The sequence below is a fragment of the Oncorhynchus mykiss genome, chromosome 8 (genome assembly GCF_013265735.2).
Source record: "Oncorhynchus mykiss isolate Arlee chromosome 8, USDA_OmykA_1.1, whole genome shotgun sequence".
NCBI lineage: Eukaryota > Metazoa > Chordata > Actinopteri > Salmoniformes > Salmonidae > Oncorhynchus > Oncorhynchus mykiss.
Window position 1 is genome coordinate 8,301,360 of NC_048572.1, and position 16,416 is coordinate 8,317,775.

General features: G+C 46.4%; 1 protein-coding gene across 1 annotated transcript in view; it reads left to right on the forward strand.

Moving 5' to 3' along the window:
* The window catches only part of LOC110529313 (formin), a 57,246-nt gene that overhangs the window by 17,480 nt on the left and 23,350 nt on the right, over positions 1–16,416 (forward strand). The window contains exons 5-8 of the mRNA XM_036984665.1: positions 9,882–10,023; positions 11,252–11,339; positions 14,275–14,336; positions 14,424–14,512. Coding sequence (XP_036840560.1) covers positions 9,882–10,023; positions 11,252–11,339; positions 14,275–14,336; positions 14,424–14,512 — 381 coding nt within the window. The remainder of the gene's footprint in view (positions 1–9,881; positions 10,024–11,251; positions 11,340–14,274; positions 14,337–14,423; positions 14,513–16,416) is intronic.

Below are 16,416 nucleotides of genomic sequence, written 5' to 3' on the forward strand. Positions count from 1 at the left end.
CTTCCCTAAATAGTTTTTGCATAGTTTGGAGCTGTGCTTTGGGTCATTGTTCTGCTGTAGGAGGAAATTGGCTCCAATAAAGTGCTGTCCACAGGGTATGGTGTTGCAAAATGGAGTGATAGCCTTCCTTCAAGATCCCTTTTACCCTGTACAAATCTCCCACTTTACCACCACCAAAGCACCCCCAGACCATCACATTGCCTTCACCATGCTTGACAGATTGCGTCAAGCACTCCTCCAGCATCTTTTCATTTATTCTCCATCTCACAAATGTTATTTTTTGTGATCCGAACACCTCAAACTTAGATTAATCTATCCATAACACTTTTTTCCATCTTCCTCTGTCCAGTGTCTGTGTTCTTTTGCCCATCTTAATCTTTTTTTTTAATTGGACAGTATTTCTTTGCAACTCTGCCCAGCATCCCCGAGACGCCTCTCCACTGTTGACGTTGAGACTGGTGTTTTGCAGGTACTATTTAATGAAGCTGCCAGTAGAGGACTTGTGAGGCGTCTGTTTCTCAAACTAGACACTCTAATGTACTTGTCCTCTTGCTCAGTTGTGCACCGGGGCCTCCCACTCCTCTTTCTATTCAGGTTAGAGCCAGTTCACGCTGTTCTGTGAAGGGAGTAGGACATTGTACAAGATCTTCAATTTCTTGGCAATTTCTCGCATGGAATAGCCATCATTTCTCAGAACAAGAATAGACTGAGGAGTTTCAGAAGAAAGTACTTTTTTTCTGGCCATTTCGAGACTGTAATCGAACCCAAAAATGCTGATGCTCCAGTTACTCACCTAGTCTAAAGAAGGCAATTTTTTCCTTCTTTAATCAGAACAACAGTTTTCAGCTGTGCTAACATAATTGCAAAAGGGTTTTCTAATGATCAATTAGTCTTTTAAAATGATCAACTTGGATTAGCTAACACAATGTGCCATTGGAACACAGGAGTGACGGTTGCTGGTAGTGGGCCTCTGTACGCCTATGTACAGTTCCTTGCGAAAGTATTCGGCCCCCTTGAACTTTGCGACCTTTTGCCACATTTCAGGCTTCAAACATAAAGATATAAAACTGTATTTTTTTGTGAAGAATCAACAACAAGTGGGACACAATCATGAAGTGGAACGACATTTATTGGATATTTCAAACTTTTTTAACAAATCAAAAACTGAAAAATTGGGCGTGCAAAATTATTCAGCCCCCTTAAGTTAATACTTTGTAGCGCCACCTTTTGCTGCGATTACAGCTGTAAGTTGTTTGGGGGTATGTCTCTATCAGTTTTGCACATCGAGAGACTGACATTTTTTCCCATTCCTCCTTGCAAAACAGCTCGAGCTCAGTGAGGTTGGATGGAGAGCATTTGTGAACAGCAGTTTTCAGTTCTTTCCACAGATTCTCGATTGGATTCAGGTCTGGACTTTGACTTGGCCATTCTAACACCTGGATATGTTTATTTTTGAACCATTCCATTGTAGATTTTGCTTTATGTTTTGGATCATTGTCTTGTTGGAAGACAAATCTCCGTCCCAGTCTCAGGTCTTTTGCAGACTCCATCAGGTTTTCTTCCAGAATGGTCCTGTATTTGGCTCCATCCATCTTCCCATCAATTTTAACCATCTTCCCTGTCCCTGCTGAAGAAAAGCAGGCCCAAACCATGATGCTGCCACCACCATGTTTGACAGTGGGGATGGTGTGTTCAGCTGTGTTGCTTTTACGTCAAACATAACATTTTGCATTGTTGCCAAAAATATCAATTTTGGTTTCATCTGACCAGAGCACCTTCTTCCACATGTTTGGTGTGTCTCCCAGGTGGCTTGTGGCAAACTTTAAACAACACTTTTTATGGATATCTTTAAGAAATGGCTTTCTTCTTGCCACTCTTCCATAAAGGCCAGATTTGTGCAATGTAATAATAGTAGACTGATTGTTGCCCTATGGACAGTGTCTCCCACCTCAGCTGTAGATCTCTGCAGTTCATCCAGAGTGATCATGGGCCTCTTGGCTGCATCTCTGATCAGTCTTCTCCTTGTATGAGCTGAAAGTTTAGAGGGACGGCCAGGTCTTGGTAGATTTGCAGTGGTCTGATACTCCTTCCATTTCAATATTATCGCTTGCACAATGCTCCTTGGGATGTTTAAAGCTTGGGAAATCTTTTTGTATCCAAATCCGGCTTTAAACTTCTTCACAACATTATCTCGGACCTGCCTGGTGTGTTCCTTGTTCTTCATGATGCTCTCTGCGCTTTTAACGGACCTCTGAGACTGTCACAGTGCAGGTGCATTTATACGGAGACTTGATTACACACAGGTGGATTGTATTTATCATCATTAGTCATTTAGGTCAACATTGGATCATTCAGAGATCCTCACTGAACTTCTGGAGAGAGTTTGCTGCACTGAAAGTAAAGGGGCTGAATAATTTTGCACGCCCAATTTTTCAGTTTTTGATTTGTTAAAAAAGTTTGAAATATCCAATAAATATCATTCCACTTCATGATTGTGTCCCACTTGTTGTTGATTCTTCACAAAAAAATACAGTTTTATATCTTTATGTTTGAAGCCTGAAATGTGGCAAAAGGTCGCAAAGTTCAAGGGGGCCGAATACTTTCGCAAGGCACTGTAGATATTTCATAAAAAAATCAGCTGTTTCCAGATACAATAGTCATTTACAACATTAACAGTGTCTACACTGTATTTTTGATCATTATGATGTTATTTTAATGGACAAACAAATGTGCTTTTCTTTCAAAAACAAGGCCATTTCTAATTGACGCCAAACTTTTGAACGGTAGTGTATATTGAAGAGGGTGGGGCTTAAGCTGCATCCCTGTCTCACCCCACCGCACGGTGGAAAGAAGTGTTTTTCTTTTGCCAGTTTTAATCGCACAATTGATTTTAAAATGTTGTATGTTTTTCCCCCCAACACCACTTTCCATCAATTTGTATAGCAGATGTCATGTACTGTCATGTTGTCTTGTCTCTGTCCTTTCCCTTCACCCTGTCTCCCTCTGCTGGTCGTGTTAGGTTACCTTTTCTCCCCCGCTTTCCCCCAGCTGTCCCTTGTCTCCTCTAACTACCCATTCACCCCGTTCCCCACCTGTTCCCTTTTTCCCTCTGATTAGGTCCCTATATCTCTCTCTGTTTCTGCTCCTGTCCTTGTCGGATTCTTGTTTGTTTGTGTCATTCATGCCTGAACCAGACTGTCGTCATGTTTGCTGTAATCTTGTCCTGTCCTGTCGGAATCTGCCGGTCCATCTGAGCCTACCTGTGTGTGGTAATTAAAGAAGCTCTGTTTAAGTTGATTCGCTTTTGGGTCCTCATTCACGCACCGTAACAGAAGAATCCGACCAAGAATGGACCCAGCGACTTCGGATCCTCTCCACTCAGCCGTCGAGATCCAGGGAGCGATGCTAGGCAGACACAAGCAGGAATTGTCTGCTGCTCGACATGCCGTTGAGACCCTGGCCACCCAAGTCTCCAACCTCACAGAACAGGTTCACCATCTCCGCCTCGATCCACCGGCCACTTCCAGGGCTTTCGAATCTCCGGAGCCCAGAATCAATAACCCGCCGTGTTACTCTGGGGAGCCCACTGAATGCCGCTCGTTCCTCACCCAGTGTGATATTGTGTTTTCTCTCCAGCCCAACACTTACTCCAGGAGCACTGCTCGTGTCGCCTACGTCATATCTCTCCTTATTGGACGGGCTCGTGAGTGGGGCACGGCAATCTGGGAGGCAAGGGCTGAGTGTATTAACCAGTATCAAGACTTTAAGGAGGAGATGATACGGGTTTTTGATCGATCTGTTTTTGGGGAGGAGGCTTCCAGGGCCCTGTCTTCCCTATGTCAAGGCAATCGATCCATAACAGACTACTCTATTGAGTTTCGCACTCTTGCTGTCTCCAGTGGCTGGAACGAGCCGGCCTTGCTCGCTCGTCTTCTGGAGGGTTTCCGCGCAGAGGTAAAGGATGAGATTCTCTCCCGGGAGGTTCCTTCCAGCGTGGATTCCTTGATTGAACTCGCTATTCGCATTGAGCGACGGGTTGATCTTCGTCACCGAGCTCGTGGAAAGGAGCTCGCGCTCTCCGTCGCCTCCCTCTCCGCATCACTACCACCTTCCTCTGCCGGCTCGGGTGCTGAGCCCATGCAGCTGGGAGGTATCCGCATCTCGACTAAGGAGAGGGAACGGAGAATCACCAACCGCCTCTGTCTCTATTGCGGTTCCGCTGGTCATTTTGTCACTTCATGTCCAGTAAAAGGCCAGAGCTCGTCAGTAAGCGGAGGGCTACTGGTGAGCGCTACTACTCCTGTCTCTCCTTCAAGATCCTGCACTACCTTGTCGGTCCATCTACGCTGGACCGGTTCGTCAGCTTCCTGCAGTGCCTTAATAGACTCTGGGGCGGAGGGCTGTTTTATGGACGAGACCTGGGCTCGGGAACATGACATTCCTCTCAGACAGTTAAAGGAGCCCACGGCCTTGTTCGCCCTGGATGGTAGTCCTCTCCCCAGGATTCAGCGTGAGACGCTACCTTTAACCCTCACTGTTTCTGGTAATCATAGTGAAACCATTTCTTTTTTAATTTTTCGTTCACCTTTTACACCTGTTGTTTTGGGCCATCCCTGGCTAGTTTGTCATAATCCTTCCATTAATTGGTCTAGTAATTCTATCCTCTCCTGGAACGTCTCTTGTCATGTGAAATGTTTAATGTCTGCTATCCCTCCTGTTTCCTCTGTCTCTTCTTCACAGGAGGAGCCTGGTGATTTGACAGGGGTGCCGGAGGAATATCACGATCTGCGCACGGTGTTCAGTCGGTCCAGGGCCACCTCTCTTCCTCCACACCGGTCGTATGATTGTAGTATTGATCTCCTTCCGGGAACCACCCCCCCCCGGGGTAGACTATACTCTCTGTCGGCTCCCGAACGTAAGGCTCTCGAAGATTATTTGTCTGTAGCTCTTGACGCCGGTACCATAGTCCCCTCCTCCTCTCCCGCCGGAGCGGGGGTTTTTTTTGTCAAGAAGAAGGACGGGTCTCTGCGCCCCTGCATAGATTATCGAGGGCTGAATGACATAACAGTGAAGAATCGTTATCCGCTTCCTCTTATGTCTTCAGCCTTCGAGATCCTGCAGGGAGCCAGGTTTTTCACTAAGTTGGACCTTCGTAACGCTTACCATCTCGTGCGCATCAGGGAGGGGGACGAGTGGAAGACGGCGTTTAACACTCCGTTAGGGCACTTTGAATACCGGGTTCTTCCTTTCGGCCTCGCTAACGCTCCAGCTGTCTTTCAGGCATTAGTCAATGATGTCCTGAGAGACATGCTGAACATCTTTGTTTTCGTTTACCTTGACGATATCCTGATTTTTTCACCGTCACTCCAGATTCATGTTCAGCACGTTCGACGTGTCCTCCAGCGCCTTTTAGAGAATTGTCTTTTTGTGAAGGCTGAGAAGTGCACTTTTCATGCCTCCTCCGTCACATTTCTCGGTTCTGTTATTTCCGCTGAAGGCATTAAGATGGATCCCGCTAAGGTCCAAGCTGTCATTGATTGGCCCGTCCCTAAGTCACGCGTCGAGCTGCAGCGCTTTCTCGGCTTCGCGAACTTCTATCGTCGTTTCATCCGTAATTTCGGTCAGGTGGCAGCTCCTCTCACAGCCCTTACTTCTGTCAAGACGTGCTTTAAGTGGTCCGTTTCCGCCCAGGGAGCTTTTGATCTCCTCAAGAATCGTTTTACATCCGCTCCTATCCTTGTTACACCTGACGTCTCTAGACAGTTCGTTGTCGAGGTTGACGCGTCAGAGGTGGGAGTGGGAGCCATCCTTTCTCAGCGCTCCCTCTCTGACGACAAGGTCCACCCATGCGCGTATTTTTCTCATCGCCTGTCGCCGTCGGAACGTAACTATGATGTGGGTAACCGCGAACTGCTCGCCATCCGGTTAGCCCTAGGCGAATGGCGACAGTGGTTGGAGGGGGCGACCGTTCCTTTTGTCGTTTGGACTGACCATAGGAACCTTGAGTACATCCGTTCTGCCAAACGACTTAATGCGCGTCAGGCGCGTTGGGCGCTGTTTTTCGCTCGTTTCGAGTTCGTGATTTCTTATCGTCCGGGCTCTAAGAACACCAAGCCTGATGCTTTGTCTCGTCTCTTCAGTTCTTCAGTAACCTCCACTGACCCCGAGGGGATTCTCCCTGAGGGGCGTGTTGTCGGGTTGACTGTCTGGGGAATTGAGAGGCAGGTAAAGCAAGCACTCACTCAAACTCCGTCGCCGCGCGCTTGTCCTAGGAACCTTCTTTTCGTTCCCGTTCCTACTCGTCTGGCCGTTCTTCAGTGGGCTCACTCTGCCAAGTTAGCCGGCCACCCTGGCGTTCGGGGTACGCTTGCTTCCATTCGCCAGCGTTTCTGGTGGCCCACCCGGGAGCATGACACGCGTCGTTTCGTGGCTGCTTGTTCGGTCTGCGCGCAGACTAAGTCCGGTAACTCTCCTCCTGCCGGCCGTCTCAGGCCGCTTCCTATTCCCTCTCGACCGTGGTCTCACATCGCCTTAGATTTTGTCACCGGACTGCCTTCGTCAGCGGGGAAGACTGTTATTCTTACGGTTGTCGATAGGTTCTCTAAGGCGGCTCATTTCATTCCCCTTGCTAAGCTTCCTTCTGCTAAAGAGACGGCACAAATCATCATCGAGAATGTTTTCAGAATTCATGGCCTTCCGTCAGACGTCGTTTCGGACAGAGGTCCGCAATTCACGTCTCAATTTTGGAGGGAGTTTTGCCGTTTGATTGGGGCTTCCGTCAGTCTCTCTTCCGGCTTTCATCCCCAGTCTAACGGTCAAGCAGAACGGGCCAATCAGACTATTGGTCGCATCTTACGCAGTCTTTCTTTTCGCAACCCTGCGTCTTGGTCAGAACAGCTCCCCTGGGCAGAATACGCCCACAACTCGCTTCCTTCGTCTGCGACCGGGCTATCTCCTTTTCAGAGTAGCCTCGGGTACCAGCCTCCGTTGTTCTCATCTCAGTTCGCCGAGTCCAGCGTCCCCTCCGCTCAGGCTTTTGTCCAACGTTGCGAGCGCACCTGGAAGAGGGTCAGGTCTGCACTTTGCCGTTATAGGGCGCAGACTGTGAGAGCTGCTAATAAGCGTAGAACGAAGAGCCCTAGATATTGTCGCGGTCAGAGAGTTTGGCTCTCCACTCAGAACCTTCCCCTTAAGACGGCTTCTCGCAAGTTGACCCCGCGGTTCATTGGTCCATTCCGTATCTCTCAGGTCATTAATCCTGTCGCAGTGCGACTTCTTCTTCCGCGATATCTTCGTCGCGTCCACCCGGTCTTCCATGTCTCCTGTGTTAAGCCCGCTCTTCGCGCCCCCGCTCGTCTTCCCCCCCCCCCCCCCCCCCCATCCTTGTCGAGGGCGCACCTATCTACAGGGTCCGTAAAATCTTGGACATGCGTCCTCGGGGCCGTGGTCATCAGTACCTAGTTGACTGGGAGGGGTACGGTCCTGAGGAGAGGAGTTGGGTTCCCTCTCGGGACGTGCTGGACCGTGCGCTGATTGATGATTTCCTCCGTTGCCGCCAGGTTTCCTCCTCGAGTGCGCCAGGAGGCGCTCGGTGAGTGGGGGGGTACTGTCATGTACTGTCATGTTGTCTTGTCTCTGTCCTTTCCCTTCACCCTGTCTCCCTCTGCTGGTCGTGTTAGGTTACCTTTTCTCCCCCGCTTTCCCCCAGCTGTCCCTTGTCTCCTCTAACTACCCATTCACCCCGTTCCCCACCTGTTCCCTTTTTCCCTCTGATTAGGTCCCTATATCTCTCTCTGTTTCTGCTCCTGTCCTTGTCGGATTCTTGTTTGTTTGTGTCATTCATGCCTGAACCAGACTGTCGTCATGTTTGCTGTAATCTTGTCCTGTCCTGTCGGAATCTGCCGGTCCATCTGAGCCTACCTGTGTGTGGTAATTAAAGAAGCTCTGTTTAAGTTGATTCGCTTTTGGGTCCTCATTCACGCACCGTAACAGCAGACCCTCATGGCAAATTGAGTCGAAAGCTTTTGTGAAATCAACAAAGCATGAGAAGACTTTGCCTTTGTTTTGATTTGTTTGTATGTCAATTAGGGTGTGCAGGGTGAATACGTGGTCTGTCGTACGGTAATTTGTTAAAATGCCAATTTGGTTCCAAATATTGGGGAAGATGCCAGAGCTGAGGATTATGTTAAAGAGTTTAACTATTGCCAATTGGAATTTGCTGTCTGTATATTTTATCATTTCATCAACAACACAGGCCTTTTTGGGTTGGAGAGTTTGCATTTTTTCCTGTAGTTCATTCAATGTAATTGTAGAAACCAGTGGATTCTGGTAGTCTTTAATAGTTGATTCTAAGATTTTAATTTGATCATGTATATGCTTTTGCTGTTTGTTCTTTGTTATATATCCAAATAGACTGTGTTTTACCCATACATCTCTGTTTTGGATAGATAGCTATTCGTGTTGTTTGTTTAGTGTTTTCACATTTTCCCAGAATCTTCAATTACATTGACCTGAATTCTGACGTGCTGTTCATTCTTTTTCCGTAGTGTATTTCTGTAATGTTTTAGTGATTCACCATAGTGAAGGTGTAGACTCATGTTTTCTGTGTCTCTATGTTTTTGGTTGGATAGGTTTCTGAATTTCTTTCTTAGGTTTTTGCATTCTTCATCAAACCATTTGTCATTGTTGTTCATTTTCTTAGGTTGTTTAGCTTGGAATTTCTAGATTTAATGAGGAAGCTGAGAGGTCAAATATACTGTTTAGGTTTTCTACTGTTAAGTTTACACCTTCACTATTACAGTGAAACATTTTGTCCAGGAAATTGTCTAGAATGGATTGAAATTGTTGTTGCCTAATTGTTTTTTGGTATGTTTCCACGCTACTTTCCTTCCATCTATAGCATTTCTTAATATTATTAAGTTCCCCTGGCTTTGATGTCTCATGATTGAGCATAGCTCTATTCAAGTAGAGTGTGATTTTTCTGTGATCTGATAGGGGTGTCAGTGGACTGGCTGACGCTCTAAAAGACTCTGGGTTGAGATCAGTTTATAAAGTAGTCTACTGCCAAGAGATGAGCTATAGGTGTACCTACCGTAGGAGTCCCCTCAAAGTCAGATTCTTGTCCAGTTCTGGCATTTACAGTAGGTCGCCACAGACTAGTACATGGCTCTGGGGCTGGAAATTGTTAATCTCCCATTCTAGGATGGAGAAGCTGTCATCGTTAAAGTATGGGGATGCTAGTGGGGGATATAGGTATCACACATGAGGACATTTTTCCCTGTTGAGATAATTTCCATCTTCATTTCTAGCCAGATGTAAAAATGTTCCTGTTGTGATTAATTTAATAGAGTGGGTTAGGTCTGCTCTATACCAAATTAGCATACCCCCTGAGTCTCTTCCCCGTTTCACACCTGGTAGTTTGGAGGATGGGACTACCAGATCTCTGTAACCTAGAGGTCAACCAGTGGGTCCATCTCCTCTATACCACCCACCTGGTAGTTTGGTGGATGGGACTACCAGCTCTCTGTAACCTAGAGGGTAACCAGTGGGTCTGTCTCCTTTATACCATGTTTCTTGTAGGATGACAATGTCTGTATTTCCAATTTCTTTGATGAAGTCTGGGTACCTGCTCTTTTGGCCAAAGGCAGATGACCTCAGACCTGGTATATTCCTCTCTTTTTATCACTCACTCCCTCTCTTTCTCTCTCGCTCTCTCTCTCTCTTTCCCTCTCTCTCTCTTTCTCTCTCCCTCTCTCCCTCTTTCTCTCTCCCTCTCTTTCTTTCTCTCTATCACTCTCTCTCTATCGCTCTCTCCACATCTCTCTACCACTGTCTCTCTACCTCTCTCTCTCTACCTCTCTCTTTCTACCTCTCTTTCTCAGTAAGGACACACTGTGGAACTCTCTTGTGGAACCAGACATCATCAACACCACAGAGTTTGAAGATCTGTTCTCCAAGACCACCTTGCAGACCAAGAAAAAACCTCTGTCAGAGGCCTATGAGAAGAAAGCCAAGGCCAAGAAGGTACTGTGAGGCTCCTCTCTGATTCAGGGGGATTGGGTTAAATGTGAAAGACACATTTCAGGTGAGTGAATTCAGTTGTGCAGCTCACCAGGTTTCTGCTTTCCCTATGTAGCACAATATGGAGTGACAATGTGTCTGTTGACCTCTAGAGGGGACTGATGTCTGGATTTACAGTTGCTGAAATGTAGCCTGGAAATCCACATGGAATTCAGTTTCACTATTGTTTAATGTCTTCATTAAATTAACTATGAATTCAGTTTGGATTCCCAGGCTAGCTGAAGCTATGGTTCTAGTCCAAAATATAAAGTATTCATGTTTTATTTCTGGATACCAAAACGTGAATGTGCATTTGATCCTCGAAATTAACATGATAGTTCTTGATGTGAAGTAATTTTATAACTTTTGTTCCAGAAACCTGATCAGAAAATGCTTGTTTAAAAATGAGTTTATGAAGTCTCTATGGTCATCTATCTATAGTCAGCCATGATGAAGTCTCCATGGTCATCTATCTACAGTCAGCCATGAATAAGTCTCCATGGTCATCTATCTACAGTCAGCCATGAATAAGTCTCCATGGTCATCTATCTATAGTCAGCCATGAATAAGTCACCATGGTCATCTATCTATAGTCAGCCATGATGAAGTCTTTTCATTGTCATTGTCATACAGTGTTCCACTTTATAGGTCCTGTACACCATGTTGTGATCTTCAATGTGCTTATACAAAAGCACTAGTGAAAATTCTACATCAGAGATAGAAAGAGAGAGAAAGGGGGGAAAACAAGAGAACGATGGGTAGAGAGTGAAGAGGAGGGGGGAGACTAGAGCAAGCAAGGGGTGGAGAGAGAGGGAGGGGGAGACTAGAGAAAGATAGAAAGGGAGAGGAGAGAGAGAGAGAGGAGAGAGAGAGAGAGAGAGAGAGAGAGAGGGAGAGAGAGAGAGAGGCTCAGGTCTCCATCAGGGAGTGAGAGAGAAAGAGAGGAGGTGGAGGGAGAGGAGAGAGAGAGGCTCTGGTCTCCATCAGGGAGTGAGAGAGAAAGAGAGGGGGTGGAGAGAGAGAAAGAGAGGGGGTGGAGAGAGAGAAAGAGAGAGAGGCTCTGGTCTCCATTAATGATCAACCCCTCCATTAGTCTTCCATTAGTCCACCTCCCTTCCTCTTACCTAATATGATGGTCAGTTGAGCTCTACTGCTGTCATGGTGACAGTGTTGTCTTCTTCTCCCTGGTCAGGTCATCAAGCTGCTGGATGGGAAGCGTTCCCAGGCTGTAGGCATACTCATCTCTAGTCTGCACCTGGAGATGAATGACATACAGCAAGGTGAGTGGCATTATCAAGCCCTTGATTAGGTGAATCAGGTGAGCTTTTCAGGGTTACAGCAACATTGTGACATGTCTGGCGTCCCTGAGGTGAGGTTTGAAAACCCTGGCATGTACTGTGTACCTAAAATCATATCTGAGAAGAATGGTGCATACTCTCTCTACCCTCTTTTTTAAAAACGTAATTCAGAGATTCAATAGAGGCCTTTATCCAAAACTATTACATAAATAGTAGCTACATGTCTATGTGGCACATGTAGGATGCGAACCCACAACTTAATCTAAGATGACACAAGTAACAGTTTACACATACAGAATATTCAATATGTGTGGTCCGTGTAGGACTCAAACCCACACTCAAGCACTAGTCTATGTTCCAACCAAGTGAGTCATCTGAACCACAACTTAAAGTCTGACTCTGGACCCCTCTACCCTGTATCTGACTTCAAACAGACAGACAGACAGACAGACAGACAGACAGACAGACAGACAGACAGACAGACAAACAGAGAGTTAGACAGGGCCTAACTCCAACCACCACCAAATCTCCATTCAGCTGTACTGTAATACAGTCATATCTGATCTAGTCAGACCAAGTGGAGCATCAGGATAAACAGTGCATTCGGAAAGTTTTCAGACCCCTTGACATTGTCCACATTTTGTTACATTACAGCTTTGGTCTAAAATGAATTAAATAAATGGTTTTCCACATCAATATACAGACAATACCCCATAATGACAAAGCGAACAGTTTTTAATATTTTTTTAAACAGAAATATCATATTTACGTAAGTATTCAGACATTTGTTAAAGACTCGAAATTGAGCTCAGGTGCATCCTGTTTCCATTGATCATACTTGAGCTGTTTCTATAACTTAATTGTTGTGAATTCAATTGATTGGACAGGATTTGGAAAAGCACACACCTGTCTATGTAATGTCCCACAGTTGACTGTGCTTGTCAGAGCATAAACCAAGCCATGAGGTCGGAGGAATTGTCCGTAGAGATCCGAGACAGGAATTTCGGGAAGGGTACCAAAAATGTCTGCAGCATTGAAGGTCCCCAAGAACACAATGGCCTCCATCTTTCTAAAATGGAAGAAGTTTGGAACCACCAAGACTCTTCCTAGACCTGGCCACCCGGCCAAACTGAGCAATCGGGGGAGAAGGGCCTTGGTCAGGGAGATGATAAAGAACCCAATGGTCACTCTGACAGAGCTCCAGAGTTCCTCTTTGGCGATGGGAGAATCTTCCAGAAGATCAACCATCTCTGCAGCACTCCACCAATCAGGACTTTATGGTAGAATGGCCAGATGGAAGCCACTACTCAGGAAAAGACACATGACAGGCTGCTTGGAGTTTGCCAAAAAGGCACCTAAAGGACTCAGATCATGAGAAACAAGATCCTCTGGTCTGATGAAACCAAGATTGCAGTCTTTGGCCTGAATGCCAAGCTTGACGTCTGGAGGAAACCTGGCACCATCCCTACGGTGAAGCATGGCGGTGGCAGCATCATGCTGTGGGGACGTTTTTCAGTGGCAGGGACTGGGAGACTAGTCAGGATCGAGGGAAAGATGAACGGAGAAAAGTACAGAGAGATCCTTGATGAAACCTGCTCCAGAGCGCTCTGGACCTCAGACTGGGACAAAGGTTCACCTTCCAACAGAACAATGACCATAATCACACAGCCAAGACAATACAAGAGTGGCTTCGGGACAAGTCCCTGAACGTCCTTGAGTGGCCAGCCAGTCCAGACTTGAACACGATCGAACATCTCTGGAGAGACCTGAAAATAATAGTGCAGCGACGCTCCCAATCCAGACAGAGCTTCAGGGAATCTGCAGAGAAAAATGGGAGAAACCCCCCAAATTCAGGTGTGCCAAGCTTGTAGCGTCAAACCCAAGAAGACTCGAGGCTGTAATCGCTGACAAAAGTGCTTCAACAAAGTACTGAGTACAGGGTCTGAATACTTATGTAAATGTGATATTTCAGTTTTTTTATTTTGAATACATTTGCAAAAAGTTGTTTTTGCTTTTTCATTATGGGTTATTATGATGTCATTATGGGTTATTATGATGTCATTATGGGTTATTATGATGTCATTATGGGGTATTGTGTGTAGATAGATGAGAGGAAAAAAATCTATTTAATCCATTTTAGAATACGGCTGTAACGTAACAAAATGTGGAAAAAGTCAAGAGGTCTGAATACTTCCCAAATGCACTGAAGTGCACTGCTTTTGACCCTGGCCAGGCAGTGCACTATATAGGGAATAGTGTACCATTTGGAACAGATTCTGAGAGTTACCATTTGAACTGGGAAAGACAGTACCTTAAGGGGAAGGAATCTACACTGTGGGTCTCTTTGGTTTCTGTGGCAGGGAGCAATTAGTTTCCCAGAAGTGGAGAGTTTTAGATTTGGTGTGTGTGTGTGTGTGTGTGTGTGTGTGTGTGTGTGTGTGTGTGTGTGTGTGTGTGTGTGTGTGTGTGTGTGTGTGTGTGTGTGTGTGTGTGTGTGTGTGTGTGTGTGTGTGTGTGTGTGCGCGCGAGCGCGCGCATCTGGCCCTCACACACCTCTCATCAGCCCAACATTGATCATGTGGAGACAGACCTTGTCCACTGGGATATCATGGATATATCAGTTTCAGCAGCAACTTTAAGAACAGGGAAACATCCATGTTCGGTTGAAATGTTTAATCTGACCCAGTCCTGTTGGATTTCAGCTCTGTGAAAGTACACCTTTGGGAATCGTGTAGGAGAGTTGGCTTCAGTTTTTTGTGTGAAAAAAATCTTACAATTACACCTACAGCCTCCGGCCAGTCGTAGAAATAACCTTATGTGACCCCACAGGCCGGTAGAGATGCAATTCACTGTATACTGTGTATCCATCCATGCACTACCTTCGCTCGTGACTCAATGAACCTGTTTACTCCTGTAGCTGTGCTGACGGTGGACAACTCCATCGTGGACATGGAAACCATCCAGGCCTTATATGAAAACGTGAGTACCACTCCTTTCTTGTCTTGTCCTTTTTTTTGCCTTTTGAGCTCTCTTCAGTTTGTTAAGTGTTGTTTGATGCCCTACCAGAGAGCCCAGCCCGATGAGCTGGAGCAGATAACGAGACACTACCACACTTCAGAGGAGGAACTGATCAAGTTGCTGGACAAACCTGAACAGTGAGTGTTCTCCTTTCCCTTCTCGTCACCTTTTTAACTTTCTGTGGAGGGTGATAGCTGGGGAAAACCTTGTGAGTAGCTCCACCTCAAGACACCATCTCCACGTCAAGACACCATCTCCACCTCAAAGCACCGTCTCCACGTCAAGACACCATCTCCACCTCAAAGCACCATCTCCACCTCACAACACCATCTCCACGTCAAGACACCATCTCCATGTCAAGGCACCATCTCCACCTCAAGCAACCATCTCCACCTCAAGACACCATCTCCACCTCAAAGCACGATCTCCACCTCAAGGCACCATCTCCACGTCAAGACACCATCTCCACCTCAAAGCACCATCTCCATGTCAAGGCACCATCTCCATGTCAAGACACCATCTCCATGTCAAGGCACCATCTCCACCTCAAGACACCATCTCCATGTCAAGGCACCATCTCCACCTCAAGGCACCATCTCCAACTCAAGGCACCATCTCCACCTCAAGGAACCCTCTCCACCTCAAGGCACCATCTCCATGTCAAGACACCATCTCCATGTCAAGGCACCATCTCCACCTCAAGGCACCATCTCCACATCAATGCACCATCTCCACCTCAAGGCACCATCTCCACGTCAAGGCACCATCTCCACGTCAAGGCACTATCTCCACCTCAAAGCACCATCTCCACCTCAAAGCACCATCTCCACCTCAAGGCACCATCTCCACCTCAAGGCACCATCTCCACCTCAAGGCACCATCTCCACCTCAAAGCACCATCTCCAACTCAAAGCACCATCTCCACCTCAAGGCACCATCTCCACGTCAAAGCACCATCTCCACGTCAAGGCACCATCTCCACCTCAAAGCACCATCTCCACGTCAAGGCACCATCTCCACCTCAAAGCACCATGTCCACCTCAAGGCACCATCTCCACGTCAAGGCACCATCTCCACCTCAAGGCACGTCAAAGCAAGTGTCCACATCACTAAGGAATTGTAATGGTCTACACACACCAACACAGTGGTGAAGAGGGCATGACAATGCCTCTTCCCACTCAGGAGGCTTAAACATTTGGCATGGACCTTCAGATCCTTAAAAAGGTATACAGCTGCACCATTGAGAGTATCTTGACTCACCACTTGGTATGGCAACTGATTGGCATCCGACTACAAGGCGCTGCAGAGGGTAGTGTGTACGGCATAGCTGGGGTCAAAAGCGTCCTACCATCCAGGATCTCTATGCCAGGTGATGTCAGAGGAAGGTCCTAAAAATTGTCAAAGACTCCAGCCACCCAAGTCATAGACTGTTTTCTCTGCTACCGCACAGCAAGTGGTACCGATGCACCAAGTCTGGAACCAACAGGGTCCTGAACAGCTTCTACCCCCAAGCCATAAGACATAGTTAGTTAATAGTTACCCAGACTATCTGCATTGACCCTATTTGCACTAATTATTTTGACTCATCCCATATCCTGCTGCTACTGTTTATTATCTATCCTGTTGCCTAGTAGCTTTATCCCTACCTATATGTACATACTGGATCTACCTCAATTACCTCGTACCCCTGCACATCGACTCGGTACTGGTACCCCGTGTCTATAATAGACAAGTTTTCATTTCTCATTGTGTATTTATTCCTCTGCATTGGTGGGAAGGGCCTGTAAGTAAGCGTTTCACTGTTAGTCTACACCTGTTGATTAAGAAGCATTTCACTGTTAGTCTACACCTGTTGATTAAGAAGCATTTCACTGTTAGTCTATACCTGTTGATTAAGAAGCATTTCACTGTTAGTCTACACCTGTTGTTTACAAAGCATTTCACTGTTAGTCTACACCTGTTGTTTAAGAAGCATTTCACTGTTAGTCTACACCTGTTGTTTAAGAAGCATTTCACTGTTAGTCTACACCTGTTGTTTAAG